Source organism: Cherax quadricarinatus, chromosome 10 (genome assembly GCF_038502225.1).
Source record: "Cherax quadricarinatus isolate ZL_2023a chromosome 10, ASM3850222v1, whole genome shotgun sequence".
Taxonomy (NCBI): domain Eukaryota; kingdom Metazoa; phylum Arthropoda; class Malacostraca; order Decapoda; family Parastacidae; genus Cherax; species Cherax quadricarinatus.
In genome coordinates this window covers 42,356,051-42,374,135 of record NC_091301.1, presented here as the reverse complement: position 1 = coordinate 42,374,135, position 18,085 = coordinate 42,356,051, and the positions used below count along the sequence as shown (strand labels likewise).

Sequence of the window (18,085 nt, the reverse complement as noted above, 5' to 3'; positions counted from 1 at the left end):
AGGGCACAGAAGACCACAGACCGAGTATAGGCTAGGTGGCCAAAGACTGCAAACCTCACTCAAGGAGAAAGATCTTGGGGTGAGTATAACACCGAGCATGTCTCCGGAAGCACACATCAACCAGATAACTGCTGCAGCATATGGGCGCCTGGCAAACCTGAGAACAGCATTCCGATACCTTAGTAAGGAATCGTTCAAGACACTGTACACCGTGTATGTCAGGCCCATACTGGAGTATGCAGCACCTGTTTGGAACCCGCACTTGATAAAGCACGTCAAGAAACTAGAGAAAGTACAAAGGTTTGCGACAAGGTTAGTTCCAGAGCTAAGGGGAATGTCCTATGAAGAAAGATTAAGGGAAATCGGCCTGACGACACTGGAGGACAGGAGGGTCAGGGGAGACATGATAACGACATATAAAATACTGCGTGGAATAGACAAGGTGGACAAAGACAGGATGTTCCAGAGATGGGACACAGACACAAGAGGTCACAATTGGAAGTTGAAGACTCAGATGAATCGAAGGGATGTTAGGAAATATTTCTTCAGTCATAGAGTAGTCAAGTCGTGGAATAGTCTAGAAAGTGAAGTAGTGGAGGCAGGAACCATACATAGTTTTAAGGCGAGGTATGATAAAGCTCATGGAGCAGGGAGAGAGAGGACCTAGTAGCAATCAGTGAAGAGGCGGGGCCAGGAGCTATGACTCGACCCCTGCAACCACAAATAGGTGAGTACAAATAGGTGAGTACACACACACACACACACACACACACACACACACACACACATGATAATGCATTATTTACAGCTAGCAAAGTCAGGGTATTTCTCCAGAATGGTCTGTAATATACCACTGTGGATAAAATACTTTGCCATTTCTTGAACATTTCTGAGTGAGTTGTTTCTAAATTCATTAATTTGATCACACTCCAGTACATAATGACGCAATGTGTGACTCACTGCCCACACCTTATGTTAGCACACCTTACCTAGGCATGTACTGACCTGACTACCACTAAAAACACTTACACTCTTGGGAAATCTGATACTCCTTCCACCAGCTCACCGAGCTTCAGTCCATTAGGTGGTCAGAAAGCCATCTACTCACCTACTGCAACCACTTCAAAACGAGAGCAGATAAATGTCTACACCACATTATGTACAGTTCACACGAGAAAATACATAAGCAACCACAGTCTCTTTCCCCTTCACATAACGAATCACCAAAGTGAGCATTTGAGTGTGGTTCCTCGGTAACATAAGAACATAAGAAAGAAGGAACACTGCAACATGCCTACTGGCCCATGCGAGGCAGCTCCAATTCTCGTACCGGTTTAAGCCTTGACATAGTGAGGTCAGACACGTCACTTTAGGGAGCAGTGTCTCCGACCTAGTAGTACAAGATAGTCAGGTCCAACTCACACCCACCCACACCCACTCATGTATTTATCCAACCTATTTTTAAAACTATACAACGTCTTGGTGTTTATGACGGTACTCGGGAGTTTGTTCCACTCATCCACAACTCTATTACCAAACCAGTGCTTTCCTATATCCTTCCTGAATCTGAATTTTTCCAATTTAAAGCCATTGCTGCGAGTTCTGTCTATGTTAGATATTTTTAGCACGCTATTTTCATCCCCTTTATTAATTCCTGTTTTCCATTTATACACCTCAGTCATATCACCCCTAATTCTACGCCTTTCTAGAGAGTGCAGGTTCAGGGCCCTCACCTCAGTCTATCCTCATAGGGATTTCTGATACAGGGGATCAACTTTGTCATCCTCCTTTGTACGTTTTCCAATGCATTTACATCCATTCTGTAATAAGGTGACCAAAACTGCACAGCATAATCTAAATGAGGCCTAACCAAAGATATATAGAGTTGAACAACCTGAGGACTCCTATTATTTATACTTCTTGCTATGAAGCCAAGGATTCTGTTAGCTTTATTGCAAACACTAATGCACTGTTGTCCTGGTTTCAGATTACTGCTAAATCCTTTTCGCAATCCATAATATTAAGATCTACTTTATTTAGTTTATATGTGGCATGGTTATTTTCCTCTCCAACATTTAGAACTTTGCATTTGTCTATATTAAACTGCATCTGCCACTTCTCCGACCACTGCATTAGTCTATTCAAATAATCCTGGAGTGCTCTAATGTCCTCAATTGAATGAATTGGACGGACTATTTTGGTGTCATCAGCAAATTTCCTTATGTCACTATTTATTCCCTCATCTATGTCGTTTATGTAGATTGTGAACAAGGGGCCCAACACTGACCCCTGTGGAACACCGCTTGTGACGTGCCCCCATTCTGATTTCTCCCCATTTATGCAAACTCTCTGCTGCCCATTCGTCAACCATGCCTCAACCCAGGAAAAAATTTCTCCTATTCCGTGTGCCTTAAGTTTCCTCAATAGCCTCTGATGTGGAACTCTATCGAAAACCTTACTGAAGTCCATATACACAATACCAGATTCATTACCATGATTTACCTCCTCAAACACCTTAGTGAAAAAAGCTAGTAAATTCGTAAGACAGGAACGCCCCTTTGCAAAACCGTGTTGAGATTCATTAATCAATTTATGCCTTTCGAGATGGCTACGATTGCTTCGGTAATTATTGATTCCATAAATTTTCTCTTTATGGAGGTAAGGCTTATTGGTCTATAGTTCGAAGCCAAGGACCTGTCACCTGCCTTGTAAACAGGTATTACATTTGCCATTTTCCACTTATCAGGCACTATGCCAGTTTGTAGTGATATGTTAAAAAGATTAGCCAAAGGTATGCTAAGTTCCTCTTTACATTCCTTTAACACCCTTGCAAACAGTTCATCAGGACCTGGGGATTTGTTAGGTTTTAATTTCTCTATTTGTCTGAGGACCATGTCACTAGTTACCACAATTGTGCATAGTTTATTATCGTCCTGTTCTACATAATCTATTATATCTGGAAATTCGCTAGTATCTTCCTGAGTATAAACTGAGAGGAAGTAAGAATTGAAAATTTCACACATTTCCTTATCACTGTCAGTGATCTGACCTAAGCTGCTCTTAAGTGGCCCTATCTTGTCTCAAATCTTACTTCTGTATACCTGAAAGAACTCTTTTGGGTTAGTCTTTGAATCCCTTGCGACCTTAGCCTCATAATCCCTTTTTGCTTTTCTTATTCCTTTTTTTATTTCTCTCTTTAATTGAATATATTGATTTCTTAACTGCCCATCTCCTCTTTTGATACGTCTATATATGCCTCTCTTTTGACCAATGAGATGTTTTAATCTATTGTTCATCGAGTTGGGATCATTTTTGTTAGAACTAATTTCCCTACTCGGAACAAAAGTTGTCTGGGCAGCTAGAACTATTCTCTGATAAACATCATACTGACAACCAAGATCACCTACAGGACCCATTGTCAGGACATCCCAATTTAGCCCACCCAAGTAATTTTTCAGTCCCTTGAAATCAACCAAGCGAAAGTCTGGGACAGAGATTTGATTGCAGTTATTCAGGTAACTCCATGATATATTGAAGCTAAGTGATTTGTGATCACTTTCCCCAAGCTTACCATTAACCTCAAGATTATTAACTAGTGATTCTTTGTTGGCAAGAACCAAGTCAAGTAGATTGTTTCCTCTAGTAGGCTCTGTCACAAACTGTTTTTAAAAGCAATCCTGAACCGTATCAAGAAAGCCACTAGACTCAAGATTTCTTGTCACATTGTTCCAATCAATTTGTCTAAAGTTAAAATCTCCCATTAACACAACATTTGCAAATCTAGATGCCTTATGAATGTCGTCCCATAGCAGCTTACTGCACTCTCTATCAAGGTTTGGGGGCCTATAAACCACACCCAAAATTAACTTTTCATGACCCTCGAGAAACTGTAGCCAAACAGATTCTGTGTCCGATGTTTCTAACCTTATATCTTGTCTAACACAACAATTTAAATTATCTCTGGCTTAAATCGCCACACCACCACCCTTCCTGTTGACCCTATCAGTATGGAATAGTTTATAACCCTGTATGTTGCATTCAGAAGGTATTTCTCTATCTTTCAAGTTGAACCAGGTCTCTGTTATAGCAATATCTATATTACCTGCACTTGCAAGTAATCTTAGCTCATCTAATTTCTTAGACTTCTACTATCTGTATAGTAAACCTTAAGGGAGGTAGTCACTCGTTGCCCTCTACTATCTCTCATTGTTTGTTGATCAATTGATTTGTCTTTACTAGCAACTTTATTTTGAATATTATCTTTTAAACATATTCCTGAGGTATCCTGGTTATATCTGCCGTTTTCAACCCTAGTACTGCAGCCTGATTGTTTCCCACAGACACCCATACCTCTATAATCTATCAGTTTAAAGTCCTAGACAAGTCATCAACGACCCCCTCAATCGAATTGGCTAATGCAACCACTCCAGCCCTAGAGAGATGAACCCCAGCCCTTGCATACATATCATGCTTGCCATAGAATCTGTCCCAGTTATCAATGAATGGGATTGGAAGTTCCTTGCAGTACCTGTCCAGCCAGCAATTTATACCAATTGTCCTAGACATCCATTCATTGCCCATTACCCTTCTAGGCAAGATGCTATATATGATTGGGATCCCTTCCTTAGACCTGACTACATCTATGGCTGACCTATACTTATCCAGCAGCTCCTGTCTCCTGCCATTCCCAATGTCATTTCCACCAGCACTAAGACAGATAATGGGCTTGTTCCCATTGCCTGACATAATATTATCCAACCTGCTGACTATGTCACCAACACCAGCTCCTGGTAGACACACCCTCTGTCTGACCTTTCAGTCTCTGTTACAAAAAGCATGGTCCATATATCTTACCTGAGAATCTCCCACAATCAGAATATTCTTACCTTGATAAGCAGGGGAGTCAGTGGTACCTGTAATCTCACTAACCACTAAAGTACACTCGTCCTGGAGAACAGAGAATTGATTTCCTACCTTCACATCTTCCCTATTAACCTTCTTTATCATCTCTTCCTGAATTGTAAACCACTTGCCACTTAAAGCGGCTGCCACTCTCCAAATTGCTGCTGGAAACTTTTTTCTCCTCACCAGCTACCACCATCCCACACTCACTTCCAAATCCATCTAGACGAAGCTTCAGCCTCCTATTTTCCTCCTGAAGGAGTAGAATCTCCTTCTTCAACACTTTAACCTGAGAATTTAAAACACTACAGCAAGCCATGGTGCTAGGTAACACCCCACGCTAATCCCAGACAGCTTAGGACAGGTATGACCACACGTGACCACTGACCTCAGCATACTGACCACTGACCTCAGCGTATACGTGAAGGAAATGTAGAACTGTGATCACTATACTGAAAAAAAATCTGTACAAACAACACAAAACAAGATCCTCCTTTACTGTTGTGGCATAAATTATTTGGTGACTTTTAAGTTTACTGGCAATAATCGTCCTGCTGCTTTTTCCAGCGACACAGCACACAACAGCAGAACTGGCGTCTACTCGCAGAGAAAATCGGCAGTGCAACATTGGGGACTAGTCATTACACGAGCACTAACACTATAATCATTTTGCAAAACCCAGGCTGTATATATCAATTTCACATTACATTTAAAGTTATCCAAAATTTAAAGTACCTATAGAGTACAATTTCAAGCATAGACATATAACTGGCACACTGGGTCATGGAATTTAAATAACCCTGCCACATAAAACTTTTGCATCTAGTACATCAATGAAATTATTCATAAGAGGAAACCTTTCAGACTTAGTTATCAAATTTACTTTGCGGCAGTCAGTGAACATGCTGAGAGTGTCATCTAGTGTGAGACCCTTGAAAGGCAATGTCCACTGACTCTGGCTGAGTACAGTGAAAATATAAAAAAATATTCACCTTGTCCACCATATGCATCTCTCCCCACAACGTTATACATCACTTTTCAATTAAGTTTATCCTACCCAAAACCTGCTGAATTTGATCAGCTACATTTACCTCATGAGGATTCATGCCCCCTTTTCTAACGTCATAAAACTCATTTACAAAGTTCCATAGTGGTTGAGCCACTGCATCAAGCTTTTCCACACCAACATCAAAAGTACACTCTTCAGACTTGTACTTTACCTTTCATAATATTAGTCATTTCAGATTGCTGATAAAGGTAACCACACACGTTTTTCTGACCCAGTGTGTGGGTCTTATTTTCATCAGAGACCTCACCCATCAGCAGGTACCATTCATTCACTATTAATCAGAGCGTTCCCAGGAGCCGCCTCCTGTACCAACACCTCCTCTCCAGCCTCCAGATCATGAAGCACCACCTCATGGTCCCACGTCATCCTGGTCAGACTGGCAGGCTGGTTCGCTGGTACCATCCACCTCATCTTAGCCAAACAATCTCTGAAACTGAGAAAAAACTCCGAGGGGAAAGCATCACCATCTTCACCTAGCCTATGACTTAATGATTCCAGAGTGCTTCCCTGCACTTCAATTAAAAGGAGGGGAATACCCTTCTCCCAGTCCTTCTGATACTGGGTACAACAAACATGCATCGTCCTGAGAGACTGGTGAAACCACTCTATTTTCCTTTGACTCTCAGAGTGATAGACATTGCTAGACTGTTTCTTCCTTACGTCTCTCAAAACTACATGACATCTTATAAAATTTTATTTCTGGTTGGCTGGTGTAAAGTCTAACTGACAAAAATATTTCACCAGAAATCTCTTTTATAAACTAAAAGAGGAGGCAGTTAGGGTAAGATATAAACAGCTATTGGAGGATAGATGGGCTAATGAGAGCATAGGCAATGGGGTCGAAGAGGTATGGGGTAGGTTTAAAAATGTAGTGTTAGAGTGTTCAGCAGAAGTTTGTGGTTACAGGAAAGTGGGTGCAGGAGGGAAGGGGAGCGATTGGTGGAATGATGATGTAAAGAGAGTAGTAAGGGAGAAAAAGTTAGCATATGAGAAGTTTTTACAAAGTAGAAGTGATGCAAGGAGGGAAGAGTATATGGAGAAAAAGAGAGAGGTTAAGAGAGTGGTGAAGCAATGTAAAAAGAGAGCAAATGAGAGAGTGGGTGAGATGTTATCAACAAATTTTGTTGAAAATAAGAAAAAGTTTTGGAGTGAGATTAACAAGTTAAGAAAGCCTAGAGAACAAATGGATTTGTCAGTTAAAAATAGGAAGGGAGAGTTATTAAATGGAGAGTTAGAGGTATTGGGAAGATGGAGGGAATATTTTGAGGAATTGTTAAATGTTGATGAAGATAGGGAAGCTGTGATTTCGTGTATAGGGCAAGGAGGAATAACATCTTGTAGGAGTGAGGAAGAGCCAGTTGTGAGTGTGAGGGAAGTTCGTGAGGCAGTAGGTAAAATGAAAGGGGGTAAGGCAGCCGGGATTGATGGGATAAAGATAGAAATGTTAAAAGCAGGTGGGGATATAGTTTTGGAGTGGTTGGTGCAATTATTTAATAAATGTATGGAAGAGGGTAAGGTACCTAGTGATTGGCAGAGAGCATGCATAGTTCCTTTGTATAAAGGCAAAGGGGATAAAAGAGAGTGCAAAAATTATAGGGGGATAAGTCTGTTGAGTGTACCTGGTAAAGTGTATGGTAGAGTTATAATTGAAAGAATTAAGAGTAAGACAGAGAATAGGATAGCAGATGAACAAGGAGGCTTTAGGAAAGGTAGGGGGTGTGTGGACCAGGTGTTTACAGTAAAACATATAAGTGAACAGTACAGTGGACCCCCGGTTAACGAACTTTTTTCATTCCAGTATTATGTTCAGGTGCCAGTACTGACCGAATTTTTTCCCATAAGGAATATTGTGAAGTAGATTAGTCCATTTCAGACCCCCAAACATACACGTACAAACGCACTTACATAAATACACTTACATAATTGGTCGCATTTGGAGGTGATCGTTAAGCGGGGGTCCACTGTATTTGGATAAGGCTAAAGAGGTCTTTGTGGCATTTATGGATTTGGAAAAGGCGTATGACAGGGTGGATAGGGGGGCAATGTGGCAGATGTTGCAAGTGTATGGTGTAGGAGGTAGGTTACTGAAAGCAGTGAAGAGTTTTTACGAGGATAGTGAGGCTCAAGTTAGAGTATGTAGGAAAGAGGGAAATTTTTTCCCAGTAAAAGTAGGCCTTAGACAAGGATGTGTGATGTCACCGTGGTTGTTTAATATATTTATAGATGGGGTTGTAAGAGAAGTAAATGCGAGGGTCTTGGCAAGAGGCGTGGAGTTAAAAGATAAAGAATCACACACAAAGTGGGAGTTGTCACAGCTGCTCTTTGCTGATGACACTGTGCTTTTGGGAGATTCTGAAGAGAAGCTGCAGAGATTGGTGGATGAATTTGGTAGGGTGTGCAAAAGAAGAAAATTAAAGGTGAATACAGGAAAGAGTAAGGTTATGAGGATAACAAAAAGATTAGGTGATGAAAGATTGAATATCAGATTGGAGGGAGAGAGTATGGAGGAGGTGAACGTATTCAGATATTTGGGAGTGGACGTGTCAGCGGATGGGTCTATGAAAGATGAGGTGAATCATAGAATTGATGAGGGAAAAAGAGTGAGTGGTGCACTTAGGAGTCTGTGGAGACAAAGAACTTTGTCCTTGGAGGCAAAGAGGGGAATGTATGAGAGTATAGTTTTACCAACGCTCTTATATGGGTGTGAAGCGTGGGTGATGAATGTTGCAGCGAGGAGAAGGCTGGAGGCAGTGGAGATGTCATGTCTGAGGGCAATGTGTGGTGTGAATATAATGCAGAGAATTCGTAGTTTGGAAGTTAGGAGGAGGTGCGGGATTACCAAAACTGTTGTCCAGAGGGCTGAGGAAGGGTTGTTGAGGTGGTTTGGACATGTAGAGAGAATGGAGCGAAACAGAATGACTTCAAGAGTGTATCAGTCTGTAGTGGAAGGAAGGCGGGGTAGGGGTCGGCCTAGGAAGGGTTGGAGGGAGGGGGTAAAGGAGGTTTTGTGTGCGAGGGGCTTGGACTTCCAGCAGGCATGCGTGAGCGTGTTTGATAGGAGTGAATGGAGACAAATGGTTTTTAATACTTGATGTGCTGTTGGAGTGTGAGCAAAGTAACATTTATGAAGGGATTCAGGGAAACCGGCAGGCCGGACTTGAGTCCTGGAGATGGGAAGTACAGTGCCTGCACTCTGAAGGAGGGGTGTTAATGTTGCAGTTTAAAAACTGTAGTGTAAAGCACCCTTCTGGCAAGACAGTGATGGAGTGAATGATGGTGAAAGTTTTTCTTTTTCGGGCCACCCTGCCTTGGTGGGAATCGGCCAGTGTGATAATAAAAAAAATAATAAAAAAATCTCAAAACCACACACACAATGTTATTAAGAAGGGGTAGGAACTCTGGTAACCTGGTAAAAATATAAGTGATTTGTAAACATTTATTATCCAACTCTCTCTTCTCAATACTGAAATATCCTTCATTGGAAGTCTGTAAGAAATTCAGAACCTTATCCTCAAATGCAAATGGCTCTGACATAACTGCTTGGTCACATATTCTGTAAAATAAACATTTGTTAAATTTGGGAACCACTGAATAGCCTTCAGGGAATCACCACATCCCTGGACCTCAACCAGCTGCTTCAGAGTCAGGGTATTCACTCCCATGCCAGCACCGAGACCCCATCCCAAACCGGGTTTGACCTGGGCTGGTTCATCACTGTCCAGTCTCCTGCAGGTCAGATTCAATGAACAGGCTCCCCAAGCCCAAACTGTCACCACAGTCAGTAGTAAGATCAAGGCGAGGCAAAGAAGTTCTTCTCTTGCTCACCTGGCTAGTCATAGTACACACTGAAAAATTTTCAGTCATAGTAGCTTTAGTTTTTGCCATAAAACCTTGCAAATCAGGGTCCCTCCAAACCAAACATTCCTCACTTTTGATGAGACCCATTACATTGTTGCCTAGTAGTAGGTCAACACATGGAAAAGGTAAATCTTCTGTAATACCTACAGGCAGGTACCCAGACTGGTAAACCACACTCCACCCACAACTCATGAACTGGAGTCCTAACAGTGGATCCTGAAATCCCTTTTAAAAAATATGTTTGTCAGTGTAAGTATCTTCTAACACTGGTAATACATCCTTGCACAAAAGGGAGAATGTGCTACGTCCGTCCCTTAAAGACATAACACCTTCTACCCTACCTTCATTTTGATGTAAAGCCACTGTGGACTTATCTGAAAAGACCTTCATCCGAGTCTAAAACAGCTGAACTTCCTGGTGTACTCTGGGGTAAGATTGCAATACAAGCTACTGCATGTGTATCTGGGGTACTTACTTGAGAGTCCTGTGCAGCAGCCTGGTCCTTAAGCATCTCTCTGCAATACTGCTGTGAGTGACCCTTCTTATTACAGTAAATACAATTATAAACTTTAAATGTACCATGCCCACCTGAGGTAGACTGGATCCCTTGTCCTTGGGGAACTGGGCTTTCCTACCTGTTCCCTGTGAAACTGACTTACCACTTCCCTGAACAGGAAGCTGAGAAGTAGACTTAAATCCCTGGAAACCAGGATTCTGGTGGTAGTAGGCTGAAAACTCTTTGGATTATGAGACTGGAAAAAATCTGGCTTAAACACGTGAAATGTCTTACTCCTCCTAGTTAGTGGAGAAAAATTATTATCAACATGAACTGGGTGATAACTACTTCCAACTTTTGGGTTGGCTAGAAACCTTTCACCCAACTCTAGAGCATGGTTAAAATCATTAAAAAAATTTTCCTCAAGATATACCTTAAGGTCAAGAGGTACACTGTTCGAAAGATCCTCTAGTAAAATTAAAATAATTATTCTTTCATAATCACCTACAACATCCTTGGAGCGCCACCATTTAGTCAGCAGCGACATCTTTCCATACTCCACCAAGGATTGTCCTTCCTGAAACTTTAAACCTCTAAATTTTTGCCTATGCCTCTCTGGCAATATCTGATAAGCCAGCAACACAACATCCTTCATCTCATAGTCTGAAAATTCATGTTTCTCTAGAGAACTAACAGTTTGTAATCCATTACCAATTAACTGGGTTCTTGCTAATGTGGCTCAGTTACTGTCTGGCCACTGTTGGGCTTTTGCTATTTTTTCAGTGTGAAAAAGTTATCAGAGTCTTTTTCCAAAAAATTTTGGACAAACTTTTTAGTTTGTTCGAAATTAAATATGTCTACCCTGTTACCTGTTCCATTTTGTGAAGCAGCAAACTCTCTATCTCTCTCTCTCTTTTTAGCCCTAAAAATTTCTAACATTTTCTCTTCCCATATTTCAGTACATTCAATCCTCCTCAGATCTTTTTCTTCCATAATTAGAGTTAGTTTTAGTCTTAATATCTGTGCTTCATTACTCTCATTATTCGCAGTGGGGTTTGATCCAGGATCTCCTCCCAGACCTCTGTCACCACTAGAATCTCTACTGCTTACAGACATGTTAGAAATTAATAGCACAAAACACTTGCATATTACAGTAGAAATTACTTATATAGAACAATAAATCACACAGCAAAGCACATAGGTTCTTTAAATTATTATTCTTCACAGAAAAATTTTATTGTTAAATAACTCGATAAATGACTAAATATGCACACACAAAAATCAGCAAAAAAATAATTGTATTAATTACATCTGAAAAAAGTTATTACTATTAATATTTAATAAATCCTTCCTTTAAATATTGACTCTCGAGGTTTCAAATGTGAATTATCATTCTAAATTTGATAATTCTTCCCTCCCAGACAGGTCCCCATGTTACGCTTTTCACTGTGTAACGTAAATAAAAGTCCTGGCCCTTAAGGGTATATAACCTGCCTAGTTGAAGGGCATTTATATTATTTAAAATAGAAAAAGAAACCACTCTAGACCCAACTTGTACCTTCACATTAAATGTGGAGACAATATTAAATTTATTATAAGGACACAAAAACTCACCTATACAAATATATATATGTCGTGCCGAATATGTAAAACTGGTCAATTAGCAAGAACTCATTTAAAATTAAGTCCTTTCTGAAATTTTCTCTTGTACGTTTAAAGATATATTTTTTTCATTAATGTTAATGTAAATTTTTTTAATTTGGCACCAAAAGAATCTTAGAAAACTTACCTAACCTTATTATAACAAGAGCAATTTATTTTAGACTAACCCAACTAAATATATTTTAGATTTGTTTACAATAATTTAATACTAAACAAACCCAGTGAAATGTATTTTTTTCGTTAGGTTCAGAATGATTTTGGCGAAATTATTGCATACACAAATTTTCACTTGTCCTATATGGAGAGATGAGCATTGCTATTTAAGCCAAGATCTATATATGCAAGGAATTCGCAAGAGCAGGCGAAATATACACAAACACTGATCTCTGGCTGAAGGAGACTCGAACCTACGAACCTTGCAACAAGGTACGCAGTGCTTTACCAATCTACCCACACTGGACCAATACCTAGGAGTCCAGCTTGTGCTAGACTTTGATCCAAGGCAGCCAGCTTTCAGGGAGAAGGCTTACAGCTTTTCATCTCATCCCCTGCATGCATCAGCCTTACTAGAGATATTAACAATGCAAGGAATTCGCAAGAGCAGGCGAAATATACACAAACACTGATCTCTGGCTGAAGGAGACTCGAACCTATGATCCTTGGAACAAGGTATGCAGTGCTTTACCAATCTACCCACACTGGACAATACCTTGGAGTCCAGCTTGCGCTAGACTTTGATCCAAGGCAGCCAGCTTTCAGGGAGAAGGCTTACAGCTTTTCATCTCATCTCCTGCATGCATCAGCCTTACTAGGGATATTAACAATGCAAGTAATTCGCAAGAGCAGGCGAAATGTACACAAACACTGATCTCTGGCTGAAGGAGACTTGGATCAAAGTCTAGTGCAAGCTGGACTCCAAGGTATTGTCCAGTGTGGGTAGACTGGTAAAGCACTGTGTACCTTGTTCCAAGGTTCGTAGGTTCGAGTCTCCTTCAGCCAGAGATCAGTGTTTGTGTATATTTCGCCTGCTCTTGCGAATGAGTCACGATCTGCAACCATCTGGTAGCAGCGAGGAAGCCGATTATTGCCGTAAACTGTTATCTAATTTGCACTGTAATGTGTTAACGAATATCAGACTGCTTCACTGCACTGGCCTAGTGTAGGGTAAGTGGCCCTGTAACTAGACAGTTGCTATTTCGGCACAATAAGACAGAGCTTCGTCATCTGCCTTTTTACTCGCTATGGGTTTTTTTGTGACTGGAGCCCAAGTGTCTGGCGTGGGCAGCTTGCCTGGTCACCTGGCACAGTATGTCTCGGTTGTCAATTTGTTTAGGTTGTGAAAGGTAATTGTAGATACTAAGCTAAATTACTATGTCCAAATCTAACTAATCTTAAAAACTTATAAGTAATGTATTTTTAGCCTATAGAGGCTTCATTATAAATAACAAGTGGATAAGAAAATGTGGCAACATTGGTGTAGGCGTACTATGGTGTACTGCCTATCCTCTACTCACTTAGGGGGTCTAACGGTTAGGGAAATCAGTTGGCTTCCCTGATTTCTCACATTAGGAATACAGTAGTAATATGGGAAGGGTATGACAAACTTGCCTTCCATGAAAATAAGGGAAAACAGCTTTTAAAACACATTCACATCGATTTTTTTTAATTGTAAAACTGAAATCTGATGGAAAGTTACACGAGCTATAATTTTTGACTTGACTGTGATTTATTTCAGATCGATTACCAGAAACTGAATCGCTTGTACAGGTGTCAACGAAAGGGTGAGTAAACAGCCTAGTTCATGAGTTTGAATAAATGGTTTAAAAAACCAGCAAGTTAATGAGACACTTATGCAATATTTGGGTATCTTTATTATGGAAATGCTTTGCCAGCCAGTGGCTTTTTCTGTCCAATTCAGAAAAATGCTGTATGATGAGTTTGAAGTAATCAGTCCCTCAGCCTGGAGTCAGTGTGTATAATCCAGTCTTAATAATCTTAATCCAGAAAAAGCCACAAGGAGAAGGAAATCTTTATTTGAAGATCTTTCACATTATCGTACGTCGTCAGGAGCTATGCAGTGAAGCAAGACTAGCAACAGATAGGAGGGGAAATTCTCTCTGACACAAGGCAGAAGTGTATAAGCACAGGCCCATCACAATGGAGCTTATACACTTCTACCATGTCTCACAGAGAATTTCCTCTTCCATCAGTTGCTAGTCTTACAACATTGCATAACTCCTGACGATGCACGAGAGTGTGAAACATTTTGAGCTAAAGATTTCCTTCCCCATGTGGCTGGCTCTGCATGTATATATATATATATATATATATATATATATATATATATATATATATATATATATATATATATATATATATATATATATATAGGGAAGTACCACCTCTATAGCTGGAATGGGGACCCTCATCCTCAGAGAAGACAATAAACGTACCTCAGGGAAAACTCAAGGTTCTCCCCGGAGCTGTTTAATTATTTCCTTCTCCTACCACCCCCTATATTTTATATTCTATGTGAACATTTATTAATAAACAGAAAAACACAAACATGAATACAATGGTACAATGTATTAACGATCATGAATTTCCTCCAGCTTCTCCAAAGCCGGACGCGAGCCAAGTATGCAGCAAGCATTTCCCCTTTGGATGGCCATGCTGAGGCACTGGAACATGAAAGTGGGTGCCCTTGGGTCCCTGGTGGTGTCGATGAGTCTGGAACCCAATTCTTTAAGGAAACATATGGCATTTTTTCCCCATGATCCCAAGGTCTCTGATCCCACTGGGACAAATTGATACTGTTGGCTTATGTCCCTGTACTTGCTGACCTTGTACTCCTCCCTGTGGTCAGCAGCTCCTCCCTGTCGCCCCACACTGTGATGGATATAGGCGTCTGCCAGTGTGGACACACAGGTATAGTCCCATGGTAAGAGCTTGCATTCTTCCAAGGATACATGGTGATCCCGTTGGGGAGGTTTGCTGGGTTGTGGGTATTGTTGGCTGCTAGTAATCGGGGCTCCCTCTCAGCTGGGCATCCAGCTGTAGCAAGGGTTCTCTTAATGATGTCGTTGACCTCATTGTGTCTTGCATGCCAGCCCTTGGTTTTGGAACAGTTAAGACCATGTAGACCATATTGGTCTGTTTGTGCTTTGCCACAAATACATGTATATTCTGTGTGAATTGGGGTAGCAAGGTGCAGAGCCACTGCAATACGGAGGGTCTTAGGGTCAATTCGCATTCCCATTGCCGATATGGTAACCGTTTGGAGGAAGTCCCCGGAGTGATGTGCACTCACAGCCTGGAGATGGGCAATCTCCCCATCTGATGTTGCAGCCCTGAGGATGTTGGCAAGCACCTTTTCAGCGATCGGGCCATCCCAGCTTGACTGTTTGTGAGCCAGTGCTGCACTAGGGTTTGGTGCTGGATCAGCAAGAGTCTTCCATTCAGTGATGGCACTGGCATAGCTAGGGTCCTGTATCCCTGCTGAGTCACTGAGGTTATCAGGAAGAATTTGTCTTACCAACTCGTTTGATGCTATGGAAGAGGATAGGAAAGCTGGTAGAGCAATCTGGGAGGATCTGCGTACTCCTAGCCCCCCCAAGCCTGACCGGAAGTGAGGCTTGCACCCACTGTCCATCTTCAAGGGAAAGATTCAATACACTCTCTAGCATGGTCTTAAGGAGAGAGTCATATTTCTTGAGTTTTGGACTACTGAAGGCTGGGGAGCATCTCAGAAAGTAGGTGAGCTTTGGGATTGACAGGCACCTGGTGAGTAGGTAGAAGGCATCGTGTGTGCCAATGTCTTTCATCCTGCTTTCCATCGTCCAGAGGGCTGAGACTTTTTTTTTCTAGGATCAGATCGATGGCATTGGCCCCAAGAGGAGCACCAAGGAGAGTGCTATTGGCTGGATCAATGACTCGTGCTCCTGGTGAAACGGCGCTAATATTCTGTATCATCTGTCGATTGATAGAAACTATTTCACATTTGGTGGGGTTTAAAGAAAGGCCCAGGCGTTCTCCCTTGTCTTTAATTTTACTGATGTCCTGTAGGATTCTGTTGTGCCAGCTAGGGTGCCATCATCCAGGAACCAGATATTGAGCTCGCTGGAGAGTGCTTCTGTGACTTCCTTGATGACCAAACAGAATAGAAAGGGGGCGAGAGGATGCCCCTGTTGCATGCCCTCACATGAGTTTGCCCAAACAATAGTTTGGAAGTCATACTATAACATGATTCGATGAAGGGATAAAGGGAAGGGAAGTTTCTATAAACTGCTTGGAGAGCAGCATCCCTTCTGACTGAGTTGAAAGCGTTGGCAAAGTCCAATTTGACCAAGGCTTTTTCATCGGACATGTTTTTGATATATACTCGTGCTGCATGGGCAGCTGCTTCACAGCCCTGTTGAACACCGAAACCGAGCTGAGTTGATTTCAGCATTGCAGCAGCCTCTTGATTCACCCTTCTTACTGCAGCTTGCCAACTAGGTGCTGAAGGGTGTTGCCCACTGCAATGGGCCTGATTCCTCCATCCTTTTTCCGGAGGGCACACAATGAGGCACCAAAGAAAAGGGGTCTGATGGCCTCTGGGACACTGCCAGCCAGGCACAGGTTGGAAAATTTGGTGAGTTCAGACAGCAGCCTCTCTGAAACATCACCAAGTGCTGGACTGAGTATTTGTTTTAAGTGTTGAGGCCTTAAACCGGTGAAACCTCCTGCTGAGCCCTGTGGAAATGACATAGCAGCTTTATACACATCAGCATCCTGTAAGGTTAGATGTTCTTCACCTGCTGCAATGTCAGGGAGGTCAATGTTGGTACTGAGAGCCCTGGGTGGATGTTTGTCCTTCAGAGCTTGCGCCGTGCTGGCATCCTTGGGAGCGATGGTATCTTCACTTTATTAATGATAAAATAAATAATCGTAGTAATATTGAGGAAACATAAACTCAAATACCACTTTGAGTATAGGCAACAGATCCTACATTTTTTCATCTTCAACAATGAAGAAAAAGCTTTAAAAGTAAAGAAAAACACTAGTTCCGATTTAACCCTGAGTACAGGTAACATCTCAAAGAATCTGACATTTCATTTCCCTGCCTTCAATCCTGCAAAATCATCTATCATATCATCAAAATCAATGATTTTCCCTATATAGGCCTATTTGTACTGTGTAATCCTATAATAGACTATATAGAAACGAAGAATTTTTCTCTTAGGTTCCTGCAGCATGGTTTTGTTCATTAGTGTCACCTTCTTTAGAGGCTCTATGGTGTCACCCCCTAAATGGTGTCACCCAGGGCGGCTCCCGCCCCCGCCTTACGACGCCTCTGCAGAGCTCCAATAGTATTACCCTCTTTTATTTTTTTGCTAATTTGGGGTCTGATTTTTGAGGTGTCGGGTGTCCTGTTGTTGGCATTTGCCCGGCGGGTGTTTGTCGCCCTAGGAGGGAGACGCACGAGGTTGTCATCCCTTGGGAATGCATTTATTGCCCTAATAACATGTGTTGCTAGTGACTTGTCCCTCCTTGGTGGGACAGCCAAACAGGCATTGCCAAAAAGCAGCAAGTTGTGCCAGGATCTGTTGTTTGAAGGAGCATCGTTGACTGTCTTCAGAAGGTCAGTGAATTTGCTAGCAGCTTGAGGGCGAGTTGCTTTGGGGATGTGTGTCAGAGTCCTGGTAGATGTTAATTTGATTGCAGATTTGAGGTCCTCTGTAGAGGTGAAGTCACAGTAGCTGTCATCGCTGTCTGCTGGGAGGGGCTGTTGGTTGTTCTCATTTGGAGCTCTCCTGGAGCCTAGACATCAATTGTGTGCACGGATGTTGCCAGTTGAGGGACTGAGTGCACATTCCCTGTAACACACCCGGCAAATGCCTCGTGAACGACGGCTTTGGCTCTGTCGTGAAGATTCCTGTGAACCCGCTACTACTTGATATCGTGGGGGTGGGAGGGCGCCAGCTGTGGGGTAATGGGTGAAGGACAGCATGGATGTATGGGGGATGAGGGTGGGGGAGTAGCGGGCGGCAGAGCTAGTAATTGGTGGGACACTAAACGGCAACACCCTTGGTCAGGAAGTCAGTGGGCCTAGGCTG

The 18,085-nt window shown here is 42.0% G+C and overlaps 1 protein-coding gene across 3 annotated transcripts in view; it reads left to right on the top strand.

Moving 5' to 3' along the window:
* LOC128688058 (astacin-like metalloprotease toxin 3) overlaps positions 1–18,085 on the top strand; it is a 99,510-nt gene that overhangs the window by 67,074 nt on the left and 14,351 nt on the right. For 2 of the 3 annotated variants that reach the window (XM_070083797.1, XM_070083795.1), the window contains one exon: positions 13,723–13,768. The exons of the other annotated variant lie outside the window; for it this stretch is intronic. In XM_070083797.1, the coding sequence (XP_069939898.1) occupies positions 13,723–13,768 (46 nt within the window). The remainder of the gene's footprint in view (positions 1–13,722; positions 13,769–18,085) is intronic. 3 annotated transcript variants of the gene reach the window in all.